This window comes from Amphibalanus amphitrite, unplaced genomic scaffold, assembly GCF_019059575.1.
Source record: "Amphibalanus amphitrite isolate SeventyFive unplaced genomic scaffold, NRLGWU_Aamphi_draft 000485F_arrow, whole genome shotgun sequence".
Lineage (NCBI taxonomy): Eukaryota > Metazoa > Arthropoda > Thecostraca > Balanomorpha > Balanidae > Amphibalanus > Amphibalanus amphitrite.
The window spans coordinates 321,298-344,585 of NW_024881979.1; the positions used below are offsets into that span (position 1 = coordinate 321,298).

General features: G+C 52.9%; 1 protein-coding gene across 1 annotated transcript in view; it reads left to right on the forward strand.

Moving 5' to 3' along the window:
- The first annotated feature begins 1,021 nt into the window (after positions 1–1,021).
- LOC122392417 (protein inscuteable homolog) overlaps positions 1,022–23,288 on the forward strand; it is a 39,062-nt gene continuing 16,795 nt past the window's right edge. The window contains exon 1 of the mRNA XM_043387243.1: positions 1,022–2,306. Coding sequence (XP_043243178.1) covers positions 1,576–2,306 — 731 coding nt within the window. The 5' untranslated portion in view covers positions 1,022–1,575. The remainder of the gene's footprint in view (positions 2,307–23,288) is intronic.

A 23,288-nucleotide genomic window follows, 5' to 3' on the forward strand; every position in this document is an offset into this window, starting at 1 on the left:
GACAAACACGGTGCCGTCCTCTGCCGGTGTGTTCGCCGCGCCGTCCAAACGGTGCCCCGTCCGACTGCGCCGGACCGGGCCGGCCTTAGCTCACGGCCACGCAGAGACGTGTGTGTCAGGTGGATGTGTCAGGAATGGGACATTGCTGATAAATGTAGACCCCAGCAGATGCCCAAGAATCTTGCCCAAGTGGATCGGTGAGAAAAGAATGTAGGCTCACGCTCCGCACGTCAAGTCAAAGCGATTTCAGGGTGCGAATAACAATTTGAAAATTCGGCTCATTTATTCACTAGTTCGCTTATTTTTCAATATGAAATTTAGTGTGATATTGATAATTTGATATCACTCAACAGCTGAAAGTCATTTTTATTGTGCGCATTAAAACAAAATATTTTATTGAATATTTAAGTTAAAAAATAATATCGTCCTGAATTTTGAATGACGCCAGGCATAAAACCGGCTTTCCGAAATCGGTTCCACTACTGGTTCCCACTGCGGTCCGATCGCCAGTGGCGCTACACCACCCACCGGCCGTTTGACACGGCTCTAACTAGACCCGCTCACCGCGCACGTATGAAGCCGTGCGCGGCCGACACTCTGGCTCTCTCCACCGACACCTGTCTGTCAGGACACAGCGGCAGCCGCGGGTCCCCACAATGGCCCTGTCAGCTCTCCGGCGCCGCCGACTGCACCCTCTCCGGGAGCATAACAACTAACAAGGGTCGCCAGTCGCCGAGCTATGCGCCAGTGCCGGTCGTTTGTAGTGCCTCTCCGGTAAACACCGTACCGATCGGATTTACAGCAACGAGTCAGGTAGCGCGGTGCCTTTGAAACTGGAGAAGCTCGTTGTGAGGGTCAGTAAGTGCGCGGGTCGTATAACCCTCCCCTCCACACACACTCGCACTGATCCGGTGCACCTGTGGTAGCCGTTGGGACGGTCGGGGAGGGCGAGGGGCGGGCGGCGCGCGGGAGGCATGCTCCGCTCGGCCGGCGCGCGCCGTCAGCCACGGCGGCGCGCGTCAGTCGTGCGGCTCGCTCCGCCGGGGAAGGTGGTGTGGTGACTGCGGGTCGGGTAGCTGCTGAACTGATCGTAAGGCGTGCCTGAGGACTGAGGTGCTGTGATGGTTGTGGTGTCAACGTGATTATGTGAACTTGGGACAATGTTTGTGGACTGAATAGTAGCAGTGCTCGAAAAAGGCGGTAGTTGTGGACGTCTGGACCCTCTTGGACTCTATAGTGCACTTTTTATCGTGTCTGAGCGAACTGTGACAACAGGGACGCTGTCTGCGCCTTTCGTGGCACCGTTTCTTGAACGGATCGATCTGTGGAAGACCAAACGAACCGGGAAACAGCTCCATCTCCCGCAGACAGATCGGATATCAACATCGCGAGCCGGAATAGTAAACCGGCGGACATCTCTCTTCCAATCGGTGATCAATCAGCCCGCTGACGGAGCGCTTTGAACAGCCGCCGACTCCGGGACCACGGTCCGCGCGGAGGAGCACGCGCACGACAGAGGCGTCGACCACGTCTGACACAGTTCGTCTGAGCGTGCCGAGAGAGGTTCGCGGCGTCATGTCGGCGCTTCGTCGCGCTCCGAGCCGCGTGTACCACGGCTCTGACCCACCCTCCTGGCGTCGTCCGTTTGATGACATCCCTGAGTGCCCCGAGGAGGAGGACTGTGAGCCCAGCGAGCGATCCGTTGCTGTGGGAGATTGCCACTCTCCGAGCTACCGCAGTCACGACTCGGGGTTCTCCGACTCGAGTGACCAAGAGGAGCGGCGGCTCGTCAGCAGGGTTTATGTGAACTGTCAGCCTTCCACGTTGGCGTCATCGTCGCCATCCTCTTCTACTGCATCTGGAGAAGGTGCTGCTGCCGGACAGATTCGACATCCAAGCGGCAGTGATGTTGCAGCTGCTGCCTCAGACGTTGACGCTGACGGAGCAGCAGGAGACGACGATCGCGCTCGGTACGCCGAGCTGACTCGCCGCGCCGGCCGGATGCTGTACAGTCGTGTCGGCGGCGACGTGACCCTGTCGCCGCTGCTGGCCCGTCGGCCGCACGTCAGCACGATCCGCGTCGAGGACGACGGCGGCGGCTCGGGCGGCTGCGGCCCGGTGTCGGTGGCCGTCAGCCAGCCGCCGCGCCGCCGCTGGTCGCTGGCCGATGTCGGACCGGGTGATGGGGACGAGGTGGGCGAGCTGATGTCGGGGCTGGAGCCGGGCCCGGGTGGATGCCGCAGCCTGCCCCGGAGGCACACCACGGTCAGCACGTGTCGCCAGCAGCTTCGGGCGGCCACCGTCAGGTGAGTCGGGCGTCATCAATCCCGAGAGGTTTTTTTCTTTCTGTTTGACTTTTCTTGTAGCTTGTTGGTCTCCAGTGCAGCTGGTTGTCTTGCTAGCAAAACGGTTATGTCCACAGCAATTGGTATTGTGCAGGACGGACGACGAGGTATGATGTCGACGCGTTTTTGAAAGATACATGTCTTGCAGACCTTGTTCAGCGCTTTTCATGTACGTACCTTGACATACTGACGACATTATTCGTCAACGGTCATGCACACGATCGGGGCATTCCTAAATGTCAGGCTCCGGGATATCAACAGGATATCGATGTAGCGTTCTCATGCTGAGGTGGCGCTGTTTTTAGCTGAATCCGGTGTCTGTGGCTGCAGGTGATGTCAGTTTTGCTATTTTGTTTGGCCCTGTCGTGATTCACTCACCCCCCTATCTCAGTTCGGCGGTGACCGCACGGTGAACCCGTCACCAAAATTGGCCCGCGCTGGGCGGCAGCCGAATGCCGCCCGGTGCTGATTCACTGTCAGGAAGCAGTGCGCCCATTTCTGAGCCAGTCAGCAGCGCACCTTTGCGGTCGCGTTTTTCCGCTTCCGTCTCCGGCCCAGAACGCATGCTCTGGTTAGACCTGCAATGAACGCAGCAACACACATCGCCTTCTGGTTAGTACCTCTTCCTGGCGACCAGGAGATATAATTTAACACATCCTGTCAGCGATTGATGAGCTTAACCTTATCGACATCATTAATCACTCGAGACATTCCGATGCGCCTTCGTCATATGCTGGAGTAAGGCAGGCGCTGAAGCCCTCTGGTCTTGAACAGGTGAATGCATCAGGTCAGTGATCCCGGCAAATCTGTTCGCCGAAGGGTTATTTTTCCCTATGCAAAGCTTGGAAAACCTGTAAAACATAATTTGCCGTCAGCCGCTGAATGTCGCGGTTGTTCAAAAGACACGCAAATGCCAGTTGCGGTAGCCTAACGGCTTTGCAACATTTTTATGTTCGGCCGAAACCGATAGCTGCTGAATAAAGCAACAAGACCATTTGTAAGAGAGTGCACTTTTGTTGTCTGGTTGACCAGTGACCAGCTAGATAAGGACTAAAATTTGACTTTATATCCTTTTGAGTGTCTACTAGGCCAGTGACAGACTTGAGTGCCATTCAAACTCCTTATTTTCCACTCTTGTCTACCCCGAGGGTCAGTTTTTACAACCGCCCCCAGTGACATGATCTGCATAATTCCCATGCTCCGGCCGAGAGTTTCTCGTTGAGCAGGTGCGCTGTGACCGTGGAACAGGGCCCAGGTTTGCGCCAACTACTGCCGGGGCCGGGTGTGTCGTGGGAGTGTGCCGCTCCGGTGCGTGCCCGGTCGGCCCCAGTCCCCGGGTTGTCGGCCAAGTACGCCCCGCGGCCGCCGCCGGACTGTCCGCGCAGGACTTACTGTCATGGGAAGGCCGCGAGTGGGGCGTGCACTTGCAGCCGGCCGTGTGAAGAGACGCCCATAGGGCCCCGACTAACGGCCGATGTGCGAAACGAAACGGCCCGATGGATCTCCTCCCACACGGGGAACGGGCAGAGCGATTGGCGATCGGTGCTGCCCGGACCAAGGTCGCCGCTGCCCCAACTGACCGGATACCGGGCCGGACCGGATCTCTGGACTTGTTTCCCATGACGACTACTACAGTCAGCGTCTTGGCGTGGTTCCGGGCCTGGAATTCTAGCACTGCGCGCCACTCAGTTTCGCTTTCGCTGCAGCGTCTGGAGACCGGTTACTGGTGTTTGCTGTGTCATATCCAATCAACAGCCTGCTGTCGACATAGCCCCTACTGCAGCGATAAATCACTGCGAAACTATCGAGCGATGATGGCTATCTGTTGGCGTCGACACCTGCCCGATCCCACGGCTGATAACGTGCACTGTCGCTGGTTATACCGCCTGAGCCCCGGGGACGCTGAGGTCGCTGCGTCAGCCGGAGTGTCCCCACTCACAGCTGTAGCGTCCCCTGCAGTGAACAGCCGCACGGCACACGCGACGTCAGCTCAGGTGTCCAGCCAGGTGCCCTTTTGTCCGCCGATGGACAGGGTAGAGTTTGGTGAACCCGGGTCCCGCTACCGGTTAGCGTGCTGGTCTGTCAGATGCCATCTCGGTGGAGAGTGATGCTACTATGCATTTGAGAGAGATGTGGGTATGCTCTGCGGGTAGGATAGATCGTTGACCGTTGGGGTCGCTGTTGCTGTGGCGGCTGGAGACGGACTCCCCGGATGTCCGACACGCGCCCGGCGTGCCTCGAACGCTCAGCTTCGGTCCCGGCCCCTGTCGGAGCTTTTTACGGACCACAAGCTTCCCATAAAACCCTCCCGGTCGCCTGTAAGTTAACTATAGCCGCGTGTCAAGAAATGTCAGTTTGGATTTCGTGCTGTACGGTCTCGAATTTTTACGGGCCGCTCCTCGTGCGCCCGCGGCCTAAACTCAAATGAATGGCGTTTGGACAATGATCGATGGCCGCAGGTGTGTCCTCAGTGAGTTCCGATGCGATTTCTGCTGACAGTTATCGCTTTTTGAAATCATGCTCACTTACAGAATATATTTAAGCTTGACACAAAAACCTTCATTTGAGACACGAAACCCGACTTCGCCCATAACTTTGCTTGTTTATTACGCAAGAAGCGCTGTAGATTATACCTAGAAGTGAGTACGTGCTAGGAGATTCACCCCTTAGTTCCCTTTTCATTTCATTGGTTTGTACTTCTCATTGCATGGTGAGTAAACAAGTGTTTCGCTCCCTACACTCAGCTGAGGGTTTATCATTTTCATGGGCTACGTTTCTCTAAATAATTACACATTTCATTCAGATCCATGACCTTAAATAGGCATCTGGCGTCGAAAGTTGTGCATGCTTGACCGATGACGTTCGCATGCCCGAAGTCGTTTGGCGCGTCCGTGGCCCCTGCACCGCAGAGAGCAGGTTAAAACGGTCAAGGGAAAATTGTGCGCTTCGTTTCGAATCGAACCACATCGTCACAGTTCAATGATGATGCATTGCTAACTCGCATGAATGCTGATTACGCATACAATTTATGATACGTTCCCGTCATAAGTGGAAGGCTTGACGGCGGACGTTCATCGGCCATGGGGATTTCATCTAACGAATTTGTCTTGAGCTTTGTTGCTGTATGTAATTGACATTAATGAACACTAAACTGATGACCTTTGTAGTATGCATGATGCACATGTAGTACATTTACATAAACCCACGTTCGCCTTCGCTGGGCATTGCACAGTGAAAGTGACGCGATAGTGTCGTCGGGTCAGCAGTTTTTCCGGCTGGACGTGCCTCATCGGCGGCAGGGTCGGCCATTCAGCTGTCAGACGCTCCAGCACCCTTTCCGGCACATTGTCCGCGCAGTATCGCTGATTATTCACGGTGCGTCCGGACACGGTTGGCTGAATCAGGTCGGTCGCCCCTTCTGCAACCGCTTATGTATTTTTCAGCTTCAGGATTTGTGAAGTCGCCGCTTTATTTCCGCCCGGTTACCAGTGGCACACTGGCACTGACACTTTCCACTTGGTTTTATTGATAGCCTGCTTGTTATCCATGTAGTTTTCCTGAGTGGCATTCAATTTTCGGATACATATGCATAAACATATCTTGTTTTTTTGCTCCGATACAGTACTTTATGTAGGTTTTACCGCCCTATCTGTTGCCATCCAGTCCTATCACGTCACCAGTCCGCCTGCTACAACTGCAAACAGCAGTCACCCTGTCAGTTGTAATAAGTCACCATTAGCTCCGTTCTTATCCGGTCGACAGCTCACGGGTGCGGACCTCCCCTCGGCACAGCTGCCAGCTCACTGTTGTCAGGTGACCTGCAGTCCTAAGCCTCAACTCAGAGCGCCGTGGACCCGCAGCCGATGACTATCTTACGCGCATCTGCCGGCCCGCCACCGGAGTCAGTGACCCTTATCGCAGAAATTCAGATGGCTGGGAGTGGGCTGATGTAGGCTGTCCAAGAAAGGATGCGCCGCGAGTTGTTGACCCTCGATTGTGGAAGATGGTTATCTGGCACGTTGACTTTGCTCAACCCTCGAAGGTGCCATTTAGATAAAAATGACTAATTGAATATCCTTGTCTGCTTATCATTTTCAGTGTAATATAATATGCAGAAGACGGGTGCAGCAGATTCGCCGCGCGTCAATAGGCCAAGAATAATGGCATTGTGTTATTACTGCTATCATTGTGTAACTGGACCATAAAAGCGCTGCAGTGAGCTACCCGACACAGCGGGAGCACCAACCTTTCGCCCGGTTGCAGCGGTCCGTCCGTTCCCTTCCCCCCCCCCCCGGCCCATCAAGTACATTCACTTGAGTGCCGTCTTAAATAAAATTCTACCAGCCCTCATATGGCAGGCTGTGGGCGTTTTCAAGTCTCTGTTACACGCTTGAGCGCAGACTTCCCGAGGAAGGCGAGGCACGAGACGCCTTGCATACCGACCGAGTGCCATTTCATTCTCGGGCTGTGCTGCATTACCATACGGATTCGTTGAACTCATGGTCTATTCAGACGCTCGTCGTGTATGACATTGGTGTAGGGTTTTGCTGATGGCCTTCGAGGATCAACTGTTCATCAGGGGGCGAGACTCATGCTGCTGCGAGATGACATTGCGAATGTGCCCTCTATGTCGCTACTTCTATTGCAGAACATTAATTTATTTCGGATAGAACTGAAGAGGAATTTGATATCTGAATGGTCAGCTACCTACTGTTATGATAATTTTAGTCGACAGATGTCTAGGGACGGCTAAAAAATTACCTAAACAAACAGTTCATGTAGCATCTGTGTGCCTTTCTCGGTTGAGACTTTTTCATTACGAGTAGCAATCCCTTCCCCTAACAAATACCTTCCCTGTCCCTTACGTGCCTGCAATACGTACGTAATACGTACTTACGTAATACGTGCCCCTTCAGCTGCCGGTTACGTGACCTGTCACTCCGCTATCTGTCGGGCCGGGGGCTGCCGTTGGGCTGTCAGCAGTGATGACATGTTTCGCCGCCTGTCACCGCTGCACATTCCACGGCTGACCGGGGGACGGTGACCGCCAGCGAACGTGCCGTCCGTGCACGGCGGGCAGGGGTGAGGGGCGACCTCAGCTCGTGGCTAGTGTGACACTATCGCGGGCGGGCGCGGCGAGAGGAGGCCAGGACACGCCGCTCGCGCTGAATTCGGGAGGAGCGGTCATTATTTGCTCGTGAAAGCTATCGCGGCGCGCCGCTGTCTGCCCGGCGCGGCCGACACCCTCCGAGCAGACGGCGGATGACGCCCTCGGCGCGGCGGCACCTCTCAGGTGACATGGTCGGGCCAGCGCGGTCAGCGGAGACGGCCGGACCCCCCAGGTGACCGGCGCAGGCGGCGGTGTGCACACGCCGCCTGCAGGCTGATGGCTGTGCGAGCGGTGACCTGCGGTGCGCTGTCCGTGACAGGTGACACGGCGCGCCGCCCTGCTGCAGGGCCATCATGACGTCCGGCCGGCGACACCGATCGGTCGATAGCGGCAGTCTTACACCGGCCCACCGGTGAAGACATCGCCCCGTCATGACAGCCGCGTCACCACCAGACCGTCAGACGGGTGTCCCCGGCACAACGCGGGCTGACGCGTCGCGGGCTGCTGTCAGTCTGCCGTCGCCAGCGGCGTTTGGAAACGCGCCCGCCGGGGTGAGATCGACCAGGTGTCTGCAGCGGCGGCAGCGGCTGGACCTCGTTAGGCACTACCCCCGGGCCGGACCGGGGTGCATTGCCGACCAGTGCTGGGAACGGGGCCGGCGAGCGCCGCACAAAACACGGACGGAACACTTTCCACGCCGGCTGGCCGGCCCGCCCGCCGTCTGAGCACCCATTGTCGCCCCGGAGAGGGCTCCGTGCCGGCCGGCCGGAGGTGCCGGATGATCAGCTGTGTGGTTGTATTGTGGGAAATCAAACGGCCTACAGCCCAGTTCGGTCCGGGAAAGCTCCAGATGTTTCCTGGTTAGTACCAATATTGCCACGTAGGTATAGTATAGTTTCTTCTTGGCTTGGTTGGAAATGATCAGCATTGTCAACGAAGTCGTTTATGCTATAACTAACGGCAATTTATTGAATTTTATATCGCATTCAGTGGCTATGCTTAGGTGCGAGCAAAGGTAGTTCTTCGCACCCATGCAATCCAGCTATTGGACTGTCTCAATTTCTTTTCATGGTCTTTTTTAGCTGCCTCGTTATCGATGCTTCACGTCCGCGATGGTGCGTCGTCGCACTCTCGACATAATGACCCACTGCCTTTTGTCGGCGCTTTTCCGGTCGGTAGGCAGTCCGCTGTTTACCGTCAGCAGGGTGAGCAGCTGACTGACGCCCTCTGAACAGACTCATATGTGCCGGAGGATCGGACCGAGGTAGTTGGACGCCTAAAGGTGTTAGTCTGCGGCCCGGTTGGATTATGCGGCGGCACGTAAGGTGGGGGCGGCTACCCAGTTCTCTCCATTCAACTCGCCGCGCCCGTCGAATCCAATCTGTGTTACGGCGCAGATCGTCATCTGATGTGGTTTATTGTGCTGCAACCCTGCTGGCCTGTTGACCGGGCTGCATATCACCACCGGCCCCAAGGGATCGTGTGGTTTACCGGCGCATGTTTGTTGACCCTGAGGCCTGAGGGTCGGTGTGGCGTGCGTGGGCCCTCGGCCGGCTCCGCTCGTGTTTCATGGAGGGGGCACTAAGCGTGATACCAGGTGTTCCAACACAGTCAGTGGCGCCATTTATCACACTTTACTGATCTAGATTTGGCCCTCACGGCTGGATAAATGGCCCGTTCCCGAGAGAAAGGAACAACGCCCGCGTCTCTATGACCCGACATTTGTGAGTCCTTGGGCCCGCCGCCGGGCCGGTGAGAACTGTGCTCCGGCAATTTGTCATGTGCCGTGTTATTCACACCGCGCAGCCGGTGCACTATCATGCTCATATGCTAGTTATGTGCTTGTTTGTCTCGCAATGTTTTGGTCTAAGCCCTAAGACTCACTGATATGGTGTGTTGTCTCTGTTAAATTTGCAGCACCATAAACAGCTTAGAGGACTGATGTGTCTGCCGTTAATCCCTGATTTTAACACACGCCTTAAACGGCTACGGCTAATGAAGGGAGGCGTGCTGCTAATCCGTTTACCTGTCTGGTTTATTGTACCCCGCGCCACTGTATCTGAGGAGAACGCTAATGCATCCCTGGCTGTAATCACTCCAGACACCTGTCCGAGACACCGTGGCGTCTCCAAACACCCGGCGTCCTCAGGCTCGCCACATAGCGCCCAGCGCTCGCCCTAACTGGGTGCTACCTGCTGAAAGTGAAGGGAGCGCTGGCGCCGGAAGGCTGGTGTATAATTCACGCCCGCGGAGACGACCATGCAGACCGCAGAGCGGCAGTTGGACGCCGAATTGGGCCGGGAGGGTGGCCAGTACCGCCTCCCGGCCGCCCCGCAGGATGTGGAATATGGTGCACCTTCCGACTGCATCCGGCGCCTGCACCCGCTCCGTGGCCTATTAATTTATCACGCGCTGACAGGTGGAAAACGCTGGGAAACGCTTTGAGATCGAGAGGTATGGTGCAGACGTCTGAATGTTTAGTTATCTGTGAAAGTCAAGGCATCAAACGTTATTTGCTCCGTTATGGGTATAGAAATTATCGCATATCTGGCAGGTAGACCTGTCTTGTAACACGAATTTATTTGAGTGTTTTAATATGTGACGGAGCTGCCGAACGTATTTAAGTCGGAGCTGCAAAGGCTTCCAACAAAGAACTTTGCAGTCGTTGCGTCTGCGCTTTGCGCTATTTGTAGATCGAGTGAATTATGCTGTCCTTTGGCTGATACGTGAAAGTAAACACTATCACGAATAGTGGATCTGTAATAAATTACAGCCACAGCGCCATAATAAAAGGCTTAATTATGGCAAATATGCTCTTTTATATTCCAAGAAGATATTGATCCCCTAAATCCTTGGTTATGCGCTTTGTAGTGTCAATAAATCGGCGATGGTATTTCAGTTAGACGTGCATGTTGACATAATGAATGTTTGACATTTTCTTGGAACCGATGCTGCATTGTGCATATGACGTTAAGGACAGAAGAACTTGTGACGCCTTTCCTGGACCTTTTGTCTGGGCTTCAATCAATTGAACGTTATTCGAAGCGCTCCGTTCACCGCCCATCTTTGTCTGGTGATGATAAACGTTACGACAGGTGGCAATGGCATACATCAAATGCACCACATTCCCTTTGCCTGACTGCACCGGCACCTAAGCAGTACCGACGTCGTATTAGGCGGCTCTTTTAAAGCCTGATGTATTGTTATTGCGGTAGATGGGTGCTACCCATTGTCTAGCTGGCACATTGTGCACCGACTACTGCAGATAGCTGCCACATTGTGCACCGACTACTGCAGATAGCTGCACACGGGCTGAGTTGCGTGAGGTTATAGGCAGTCTGCACCGTCTCTTCACTCATTCGCTTGCACCGCTGTTGTATTAGTGAGCTTCTTTCCAATGCGTAACCCCTCATTATTTCAACTTAAGCTCCACTCAATGTGTCCTGGTAACGTGTTTGTCTTCGGCGAAATATTGGGTAAGGTGGGTAAGCAGCATTGTTTGCATGCCTTAGTCTCTTTCAGTGATGCATTTTATGGGAAATGATAATGCACTGCAACATAAACAAGGGTGAATGTGTGTATACCATCTGCAGACTACCTACTGCTGATTTTTGTAGCTTTTTATTCCAATATATGACAGGGAATGTTTTGCATACTAACACCAAAAGGCAAAGCAGGTGTCATTTCTTCATGATAGCATGCGGCCCGCCTCGCTTTTTTACAATGGTCCTGACCTTAGACTGGTACTCTCATGGCTCTTATTTGGCTTCTTGATGACAACTTCCGAGTTAACACACCTTTCAGCCTTGGCATAGTCGCATGATACCTTCCTGTCATGCTTATCATGGTGTTGACAGAAACAATGACCGTGACAATGTTAGCGATGGCAGGGAGCGTAACGACGGCTATGACGGGCACGGTATGTTTTAGTAAGCTTGGCTGTGACGGTGACGCTGATGATGATGATGGCGGTGGTGGTGGCGGAACTGGTGACGGAGACTGTGAGTGTGCCGATGGTGGTGACGATGACGTTGCTGGTGATGGTGCGGCTGTCAGTTGTGGCATACGGTGAAGGTGGCAGTGACGGCGATAGTGCGTCGGTAGCATCAGGAGCAGGTATTCGTAACGGTGCTGGTGATGCCGCCGCCGCCGCTGACGGTGCACCACTCTCCGCTGGCGTCAGAGACCACCCACAGCCGGCACCGCACCTGTGCCGCTCGGCGTTTCTCATTATCGCCACATTGTCTCTCCCCGGCCGCCGCATATGGCTCTCCGGCGCCTAACGAGCCACCGGCAATTAACTCCCTGGACGATACCGTGCTGCTCTGACCGGCCACTGAGGGTGCCTCTAACCAGCAGCCACCGTTAGGCCCTCCCCCGGTCGCCGACCGCGCCGGACGTCACTATAGCCTCCTTCCTGACTGCCTGACCCGCGCCCCGGCGTCTCCAGCCGGGTCTCGGTCCGGGGGTCGTCTCGACACGCCGGTGATGCTTCATTTGGTGGACGTTTAGTCGGTGTCGGCGGCACGGGAGGCACGCCCCATGTGGGAGGGCGGACAGGTGCCGAGCCTGGTGACATACTTGGACCCGAGAGAGACTCTGTGTGTTCGTGGAGACGGAGATACGAGACTTCTCGGGCCGGCGGGCATGAAGCCCAACGAAGAGTCGACGGATGGTTGGGATTCGAGTGTTTGTCATATATATATATTTTTTTGCATTATAATCATCTTAATGGCTCTCAGAGTCTTAGTTCACTTAACAGAAACTGCGTTGAGTTGTAGATCTCATTGAATCGCGCGCGTCTTATGCATTTGATAGGGACATGAGAGTCGTTTTATGCCTACATGTGTTTGAGTCAATAGCGTCAGCTTAGTGAATCGATGGTTTAAAGGTGTAGCCGCTTCAATCAATCAGAATTCATTTGGATACCATCTCCGCTGACCTGACTTGTTTGGAAACCAGTTAGGTGAAAATTATACCGAGGCAAAAACGCTGGTCGTCGATCAACCGAGGGACTGACGTTGGTTTAAGTCTCCTTTTGGTGGTCGGTTCGAATCCGTCGAGCACCATCCATTTGCTCCGAGACGCTGGCTTTCCTTCTGGAGTAAGCTGGTCCATTAACTCCAGCATACGTTCTGCATAGGAAATGCCGTCAGCGTGCGGCTAGCTCCGGAAGGGAGTGTTCGTCTTACGACGCTCTTTGTCTCCGTGAGGCAGCGTGGAGCGGAGCACCCTGGGGTCTTCGTGACAATCTTGAGGAATGACGGATTCCGTGACTCGAGCTGTCGCCGTCTAAGTTGCGGTGTGGCGACATTTCTTTTCCCCGTGGGGAAAAGGGAGTGTGCCGATGGGTTCCAGTGATATCCACAGGGGCATCAAGTCTGCCTGGTGATTCATCAAACCATGTCCGCGTGGTCGGACCCATATGTGTTTTAGGAGTGCATGATACGATAGCTTCAACTTAAAAAAGTGCAATATGAGTTCAGCTTGGTTTACTCTGTAAGCAGTTTCTGTGTGAAAACAGAGAAACATAGTTACGCTCGCACTATCCCTCAGTCTTGAATCTTGTCTCGCCTTATGTGCGGCGTGTGGGTAGACGAGGATAGGTGATCCGTCCAGTGTCAAGTGCACTGAGTATGCATTTACCTCAGCTAATGGAAAACCCTCCCCGGTGAATGGAGCGCTGCCCCGTTTAGGGGCTGGTAGTATAGAGTAGACGCTATTCCGGCGGGCGGAGTGGGTGTTGAGTGAAGCGGGTGATGAGTCGATCCATCCCGCCGGCCGTCAGTGCTTCAGACGCCGTTACCAGCACTCGGTGCCCCGACACCGGCCGGGCGGCCCTCGGAGACAAAAGACGCTGAAGAGGCGGCGGGCGGCGGCGGCGGCCGGCTTTGGCGTCTATTGTGGGCGGCGGAGCGGGGCGTGGGGCGCGGCTGCCGTTTGTCCTGAGCTATGGCCGTGCCGCGGTCGTTCACGGGTCATCGACTGTCCGACGGGCGCGAGGCGCGACCCTCGGCCGCCCGCGCCCCTCCAACAGCAGCCCATTCGACAGCCGCGCTAATAGGCAGGGAGGCGTGCGAGCGCTGCTGGGTGGGGCCTGTTTTCGCAGACGATATTGTTGACTTCCTCAGAGTCGCTGAAGAGTATCAATTATGGCATTGTGTTTATTGTATACTTTCGAATCCCATTAGTGATAATGGAGGACACAGACACGCTATGACTAACTAAACGCCTTTGTCATGTCAGTTGATGACTTCATACAGATACAACGCCGAACTGGCTTACTCTATATTCAATTGCGTCATTGCCTGAGCACTTTCCGGGGGTTTGGCCGAGTCCTGGCTTCTCCGCAGTCAACGGTGGCAAGTTTCCTCATCGCCCACGCCGCGAGGCTATGAACCCGGTCTGGTAGCTCGGCTCTCGGCACTGCTGTGGCGGTGTGTGGGATGGAAGACAGAGGGACAGAGGGACAGCCGGGAAGGGAGGATGGCGTGGCCGAGGTGTCACATCGGCACTCGATCGCACCAATAGCAGTCAATAACGACGAACCGAAAGGTAGGCCGAACGGCGGCTGGAGGCGGCAGACGAAAGGAGTTTGATGACTGGCCGCAGCGCTCAGCGGAGAGACCGTTAGCTGGCTCATAGGAAGAGGTGGAAGATGGCCAGTATCGCCCCATCATGCCCCGTAAGGAGGAGATGCTTTTAGGAAGCCTATTAAAAAGACTTTGGGATACTTTTTTTTCATTTTCACCCGATTCACTGTTTAGCCGTTTGAACAGTTTTAGCATTTTTATCTTAGGCAGAAATCTAACATCGATTGACAGCAGGAATGCATGCCCTGTATATCCCTATATTGAATATGGCTTGACGCTAGCGTAGAAAGACAACTCAAATTTTTCCAGATGCACCATTTAACCCGCACAATTTATGGCTCGGCTCTCAGCGGTTATATGTATTCAGCCATCATTTAGTATACCCTCTTATTTCCCCGCGCTTTTCCGGAGCCTTGTTCCCGTTCGTCTTCCTAACAATCACGCTCCGTGTGCCGTGAACCTGCGGTCGGACTAGTTCCACATCCATCTACCGGTCTGCTCCCCGGGCGGGGCTCTCCCCGACCCGTCCCCGTGCCCGCCGCCGTCTGTTCCCCACTGCTCCCTGACCCAGGGCCCACCCGGGCGGGCGCGCGCCCGCCCGTCGCCGCAATGCACTCGATATCTCCTCTACGGCGAACGCACGCGCACCTCCGAAATGGGTAATTATAATGTGCCGAGGTCGGGGTTTTACGAGCCGCTTTCAGCCAGCCGGTGGTGCTGGTAATTGGACGAGCTCACGACGCGGTAATACAACGCCAGGAGACGTCAGCGACGCATCTGCGACGAAAGCTCTCCCCGAGATGGCTGTTGTACGGGTTAGTGTATCGGTTATAGCCGAATACCGCCCGTGCTGGATTTTATATTGGGCATACGAGTATGTGTGCGCTGCTGTGGATAATGCGGTAATTGGCGATAATCAGGAATGATGTTGGCATTTATTGCTCACTTAGGACGGGACATGTGCTTATAAGCGAGTGAGTCTCCTGGTGAAGAAAGTTCGACATGAAACGGCCATGCCTAACGACAGGGTATACGGTATCATTTCAACGCCGCTCACATGTACAATTTACTTCAAAACATTGAGTTTCTTGGGAAGTTTTGGAAGCATGGGATACTTCAGCATGGAGTTGGCCTGCAATGGATATTGCCCTTGCCAGGGGCGGAGCTTCCTATACTTTATTGGGGCGGCTGCCCCACCAACTTTGTATTTTGCCCCTCTAATAAGCGTTTTGCCCCACCAACTTTAGCTGATGTCCAAGACTCTTGTTTTGCAGATTAATCTGTTTTTGCATTGAAGAGCTTTGGAATGTCTGTTTAATGCAAAATACTATATCTGTAGTGATAGCCCTGTCACTCCCTGGATTGATTCAGTGTGCCATTTTATTCAACTTCATAATCGGACATTGCGGGTTTGACGACTTTTTGCCCCACCAACTTCCCTGGAAAAGCTCCACTCATGGCCCTTGCCAATATTTACTGGAGACTGTTGCACGTTTACTGCTACTACGTATAAAGCTATCTCCAGAGCTATTGAAAGTTATAAACCAATATATTTTACGACTGATGTATTGGTTTTATGATAGTGAACCCTTGTAAAGTGTGACCAGTCGACACCGGTCTCATCTGACCTCGAACTCAGACGCTGAACCTAACTGTTATGCGCCGTTCAGGAGTGCTATTCAGGATATTGTTGTAACCAAAAGCTTAAAGTGATTCGCACTTCAAAAAAGATGCCTTCTACCCTCTACTATATCTCTCCAATATAAAAGCGCACTTCAGATGATAAGTACCATGCTACTGAAATGACTTTGCTGGAGATCTTAAAATTTTGTTTAATCGTTTTGCCGCAACGATTGCACGCTACAAAGACCGTTGCGGATACTGAAAAATGTTGCTTTGGGACATCAAAAGGTTTGACATTGACCTTCGAAACCTGCAGTTGTTCGCTGTTCGTATCTCCACTAAATCCTTATAAATGGCCACGAAGAATATCGGCACCGGTTCGCATTACTCTCACCGTAATCCGCGGAACGTCTGTTCAGCTGCTGAATCCCGACAATCTGCAACGTTATGTCCCTTTACTCAAAGTGGTTTCGGGGTGAACCTCACTTATACGTTCCCTGACTTATTGTATGAACGAAAATACATAGTCAATCAGTACCATCAATGAACGATCAGTATCACCACGATCTGATCTCGTTTGAGCAGGAGGCGCGATCATCAGCATTTCCACCCAAACCGGCCGCTGGGCCTCGCCGCCTTATTGAGTCGTCAGACCGGCCGGCCGCGGTCGGAATTAACGCCAGATTAGCCACTCAATCAATTACCACCGGTCATTGATCACCAGGCGCGCCGCAGAGCTAGATCATCATATATCCTTTGGTATTTGTTGTCCTACTGTGGGGCGTCGCCGGTACTCCGTAGGGCCCGCCGGCTTTCCGGCCTGTCATTACCCAGCAGGGGGCTGAATTTCAATCGTGCCGTCCGTTTCCGCCCACCGCCTTCCTCAATAACACCGGGGAAAAGAGTTGGAGGAACAACAGCGTGAGTGCGCTGCGCTTCATCGCGGTCGCCGCCGGGCGGCTTATTACCCGAACTGAATGGATTACCCCCGCGGAAGAGGCACGCGTCTGATTACCATACATATGGAGGTGCGGTCGGACGGGCCCCGTGTCACAGACTGGCCGCCGGTAATGGGTCACTCGGTCGGTTACTGGTGTGATGCATGGGTCCCCGGGTGGAGCGAGTGTGTGGATATTGCTATTTCAAGGGAATATTGAATAATACACAAATGTTAAGCATATGTTTATTTTCTTACTCCATTCTTTTACTCCATTCACAGGGATTCACATGTGAGAAAAACAGCAATAGTGTCATTTTTAATCGACTAACAGTATATAATTTATGTATCAAGAAACATTTTACACAAAACGATAGGAATCACAGCCAATAAAGCCTGTTAATTCCTATCATTACCCGCATTACCTAATGTGGATGAGCATGCTCTTTTCAGTCTTCCTTATTTAGCGGCCCACTTAATCACCACCTTCCATTGTTATGCAATAATTCTGCGTTGCTCAAGCACGCACATAACCAATCAGCAACACATCATTGGCAAACAGCCTTTGATTACTGGCTGTCTCTCTGCATTCGACAGACCTGAAGATCATTATACATTGCCTTGTGACTCCGAATCGGCCCGAGTCTGAGTTAGGACTCAGTTGGGCGGTCGTGTCTAAGTTGTGATGTGACTCACTGCGGGAGGACAAGCGCATCCGTGTTCACTATCGAACCGCTGATCGGCGCTCACTAATTAAACCATAGCGCGAAGACGCTGTATCTGATCGTCTGAGACTCGCAATAGGCGCTTCCACTACCTCAGTTAGGGTTGGTCTCGAATCCCAGTATTATTGTGTCTGAACATACAGGCTGCACTTCGCAGATCTACTCGACATCGGTCCGGTTGCTTCTTGCCCCGCTACTTCGACGCTCCTAACGCTATTGTTGAAGACGTCCAGACATAATTGCTCGTTGAAGGCCTTGAGCCGTAAAGCTTTCGATGCACCTTACCAAATACCAATGCTATCACCCGGGAGACTCCCGACTCATTTTCCTCGACACTCTTAAGTCCTGATTCTATCACTCCAGAGCGTGACAGAGATCTCCCCTCCTGTGACCGCTCTCGATCACCCCCCCCCCCCCCTCCAGTCGCTCACGGTCGTCCGAGGCGAGCCGATCGGGCCCGATCGCCCCCCCCCCCCCCCCCGACCGGTCTCCGATCAGTGCCGATCAACTGCTGGTGCCGACAAGTGTCCGAGCTCGGTCATTAGTGGCATTTCCGCCCTCGGACGCCCACAGCCGAGATGGATCGGTACCTGTCGTGCGCGTCCCACCCTGGCACATCGCTGGGTGTCTCCAAATGTCCTGTCTCTTGACGGGCAAGGTCAGGAATAGACGGACGGCTGAGGAGAGACAGAGACGTTTCCCGTGTTTGGAGGATGATGGGACGAGTTTTTAGGAGCTTGCTGACGCTGGCGGTGATGACGATGATCGTGGTAGTACATGCGGTGTATATGCGGTGACGGTGGTGACTGCAGTGACGCTGTGCGCGGAGGTACCGGTAGCTGCGGCGCCGGGGAGTCTGCTCGGTCCGGCGCGGCGATGTCATGCCGCTCCGTAGCGGTGCAGACGGCGGGCTATACCTGAACCCTCGCCACTGCTGCGGCTTTCCGCTGTCGGGAAAACTGACCGATATGACCGCGATAGCCGTGTCTGGCGCAGAACACCTGGCAGAGAGCAGGAGCGCATTCCACGACCCGCGCTCCACCAGCCAGAGCCGCGGACATTATGCGAGCCGGCCCCGGGTTTGACGTAGATGACCGTCCGTATGCGCACGCATCGATTACACGGATTTATTTTGCATTAAGACGCTGTGAGTGGGACGGCCGATGATGATTGAATTAGAAATGAGCTATCGCTGAGAGAGGCTGGGCGCGGGGGTCGGTAACGTACGCCTCCGATAAAAACTGAGGCCGTGACTGCGCGATTCACGGGCCGAGAGGTGAGAAGTCGGGTGGGCGCGAGCCGGCAGTGTGCGACGGCGACCTCGTGCGCTGATGAACGTGGACTGGTATGGTGTGCTATGGTCCCTCGAGCAGCACCTGGTCCTCCGGCTATGGAGATTGTCGTGAAGCGTTATCACTTTCTAGTTTTTGGGGCGTAAATTAATCACAAGCCACATGCATTTTCAATTTATCACATGACACGTGCGCATTATTGGGGCTAAACTGACAAATTATGTTTTATTGGGTCGCTAGGGTGATAGGCGATCGAGGCTGTCGCCCGGAAGGGAAACTTTCAGATTTTTCACGGAAGACAGCGGCATTTGACATCGATCCGTCATTCTATCTAAGAAATAACGTTAAGAAATGTTATCGCCCCTCATGAGCTGATGCAAATGTTACCGATCTTATATACATAGATTTGATTAAAAAAACTCGTGCTTCTGAAGCCATTACTATGTTCCATTGAATATGCTCACGTTTTCTAGATGTAAAAGCATCACAATGTTCTGCATTGTCCTCATGCGGTGTTTTGCTCTGGGTGCTTATTCCGATATTCATCTCCGGTAAAAAAAAAAATATAGTGGTCCAGTACTCGCATTCCGACTCGTTATTGCGCTGCTGGTACTTGCCACAGCTTTGCACCTCCTACCGTGCCGGCTGAATAGACACTGAACGTTGTTCGAGTGTGGATGACGGCGGTCCGATTCGACCCGGACACACGGTCGGACGAGTTGTTTACAACTCACGAACTTGTAATTCTGCCGAATAGAAGCGTGCCAAAGACGACGAAAACGGACTCGGCGATTCCCGTGAATGAAAGTGAAAGCTTCGGTATTCGTGGGAATAAACGGCGGCCAGTTCCAAATCCAGGTCTGTTGTGGATAGGACCGTTTTTATGGACTGAATGGAATTTACTCAAGTGGACAGAGAAGCCTGAAGGGATCAGATGCCAGACGCGATTGTTGTGCGAGTGAGCGATGCAGGACGGGCATGCCGATGCAGCCTCTATTCCTGGAAAGCTGTTGTATTTGTGCGTTTCGAGAATATGTTGAGACTTATGCAGTCAAATGTTTGTTTTATGTCGGGATAAGAATCTCAGAATAGCATGTCTGCGTGCACTTCAATAAAAAAGCTCGTTCAGTGCAACGAAAAGTGCACGCTATCTCTTAACCCGCGCACCGACGGGGGTCTGCGCCAACTTCGCACCGACGGGGGGGGGGGTGGATGACCGCCCCCCCCCTGAGATCTCGAGAACGAAGCAAGATAGCGACAAGCGGTAAACGGCATCGGATACGCACGGTCAAGATCTACAATTTTTACTAAGGTCATTTTCAGGTCAGGTCAAAGATGACGTCACAGGGGTCGAAAAAGTCAAAATGGCGGCGCTAGATATGGAGAGTTTTTCTCGAATAACTTTCGAATTAGTCGAGATAGGAACAAACTAAGGGCATCATCGTGATCCTCTCGTCAATCCGCATCGAATGATATATATGTTGACCTCGAAAGGTCAAGGTCAAAGGTTGACCTCAGGTCACGTGACCTCGAGGTCATCGTGTATATCATTCGATGCGTCTTGACGAGCTGAACACAATGAGACCATCCACGCGTCTGTATCTTGTTCCTGTACGGAGTTATTGGCCAAAAACCTTTGGTGACCTTTGATGACGTCACATGACCTCACAGCTGCCCAACAGCAAAACAGACCTCAAGGTAGTGAAAGTTGATCGTATATGAAGTCATGTATGGTATATGGGGCCATTCCGACCCGTTTTAGTGGTAAAAACAGGGAGTTGATTTTTCCCCCATTGACATAATGGGGAGGTCGCGAAATTGACCTGACCTTAGGTCACCGATATCAAAATTCCGAGATATGCAAATTGTAGCTACTAATGACCTAATAATATCCTGCGACTTTCAAAGGCCTCCGACATCTACTGTAGCTCTGGCACGGTGACAAAGTTGCAAAAAAGTGACTTGAGGTTGGGTCATTCAAAGTGACCCGGTGACCTGACCTTAAAAGGTAGGAGGTTCAAACTTGCACACCATGTGTAAAATTGATGAAGGTATAGTCATACCAAATTTCGCGGCGCTACGCGCCGCGGTTTTCCCGCTATTCGCGAAAAACCTCAGGGGGGCGGCGGATATCCGCCCCCCCCCCGTCGGTGCGCGGGTTAAGGCAGTCTGGTGAAGACTCGGATCTCAATTTTCGCAGAAATTACACGTTATAAGCTGTTTGCTTACAGACCTTTGATATTCAACAATTCAGCAGTTGCTGGAAGAGATTTTTAAGTGTATGGATGCAAAAACCTGAAAGTTTTTACTGGCATAGATGATTTCGGCTGATAGACATGACCTCGGCAACATGACGTATATTCACTTACTTAGTTTCATATCTAGGTGCTCTATTTGTATATTTTGCCTTTTGCCATGTTCAGCGTGAAGCTAGCTAGTAATACCTAGGTATTATACCGTCGTTCGTTCGGACGACATCAGGGATTTGTAATGCTGTACTAAAGACGTAACTAATTGTCTGCAATCACAAGAAGCTGGACGATTGCGTTTTGTTTCGCTTCTTCATCTCTCATAGCTCATTACAATAAGTGGCTCTGTTCTCGACTGGAATCGCCGGTGTTCTGACCCAGTTAGGGCGTCAGTGGCGGGCTTCAGCAGCCGAAAATTACAGCTCTGCTCGGACCAGATCGTGATGGATCGGTCGCTCGGACTGTGCGTGGGACCGCGCGCGGAGGACAGGGGAGTGATCGCGCCCCCGAGTGGAAACTAAATGCGTTGCGTGGGCGAACCAGTAGCCGCCCACTGCTGGACCAGCCGCGGCGCTTTTCTCAGATCGAAGTGATTTGTGCCATTATTGACGGCCTTGAGTGGTGTTTTAGGCCGCGGTAGGCTTTTGTTTGCTTTTTGTATCGATGGACCGGAAAAGATGATTGAAATGAGAAAAAATAACATTAGGTTCAAAACAGTAAGATAAATGATGTCGATAACTTCTATGGTTCACCCCTGCGTAGCTTTTATAGCTCTTACCCTTGCATGCTAACCAATAATGAATGACATTTTTCTGGAGACAACCAGACTGTGCTCTGGTCCTTTTCGAGAGATAAAAGGACAAATCCACGTTCAACCGGCGTATCCTCCCTCACATGTTGTGGTGAGAGGTGGCTGCAGCGTCAACCTCGAGTCCACCGATCATCCCGCTGATACGCCGCGATGCTTATCGAGTGCACACAGATCGGTCGAGCCACGGCCGCCTTCAGTGGGGCTGGCGGATGCTAGTTAAGATAGCAGACGTGGTAATTATCATAAGTGGCTCCCGACAGGTGATTCGATCAAATGGACACGTTGGCGGTCCCTTTCAGGGAAATCTCGCTGCCAGAGTTTATGGAGATGCTCACACATGTCAGTTGTGTGTTTAGAACAGGTTTTTGGAACGTGTGCTTATCGATTTTATTGGAAACCAAACGGTTACTGTCATATTTCGTTGGCATCTTTTGTTATAAGCCACTAACTATGTGGTGGTGCTTTTCAGAAGGGCCGATGGAGGGATTATCCGCCGTCTCAATTATGCCCGGCGAACGGGCGCCGAAAGTTATATGGCCTGAAAAAGAAGTTCCGATAGCGTTTCTCTTTTATTGACGGATAATCCAAATTGACACCCGAATCTGGGTTTATGGGTGAAGCGAGGATCTCTTTCGTCGCGCACCGATTCTCAGCTAATGTACGTTTATAGGTTACTGTATCTTAAGATGGCACACTGCACAGGGGCATGCCCACCATCAACGTGATAATGCTCATAAGCACATTTAATCTGGGCTTGAATAGCATTATTTTGGACGCGCGTGGTTGCCTGGGTCACCGTTTGCGGTACCGTTCTGTATGCAGACGCGCCATTAGCTGCCCAGTCATTTTCGTTCGCATCGGCGCTTTTCTGGGATGGTGCGCCATTCGGGCTGTCTGTCCACTCCTCAAAATTCGAGGCACAATGCCGATAATCGCCGCATAGGCATTGTTAGTAATTGTTCGGGCATGTGCTAAGAGTTTGCTTTGGGTCACAAACAGTGCGGTGTAGCAAGTCAGCGAGGCCACGACCAAGACAAACACATTTTTCTGCTGATCCGCCCGGCACAAACCTTGTAATACATCAGCACTGTGTGCGCTGGACGTTTGGTCGTTGTAATTAGCCGAGATAAACAACATGAGCGGTGTGTCGATACTAACCTTCAGTTGCGGTTCCCAGGCCAAATAACATTCCCGTGAGGCGGAAATCAGCGGCGTTCTGTGTGTGACAGTAATCCGCCTCTGAATGCTAAACGTCCTGATAAGCCAACTCGACGCGCTGACCGGCAGGGGCTGTTTGGGGTGTGGACCGGCGAACCCGGACCTGGGGTCGGTCCCTTCCCTGCAGCCGGCACTGCATGTTTAGCTCAGTGTCCCTGCATATTTAGGCTCGCGCGCCAAGGTCCGAGGTGAAAATGAGGGGAGCCCCCAATGCGCATGAAGGGTGCCGTGTTTTTAGGTTTTGGGCAAAAATATATTTTTTTAATATTTAAACTCTACGATAATTTTTAAAGTGAACGCATAGGAAGTCATTGCTATTGTTAACCCTGGAGGATTTGCCTGGCATCGATGCATCCAGTAGCGGCGGAACACCCTCAATTAAGGG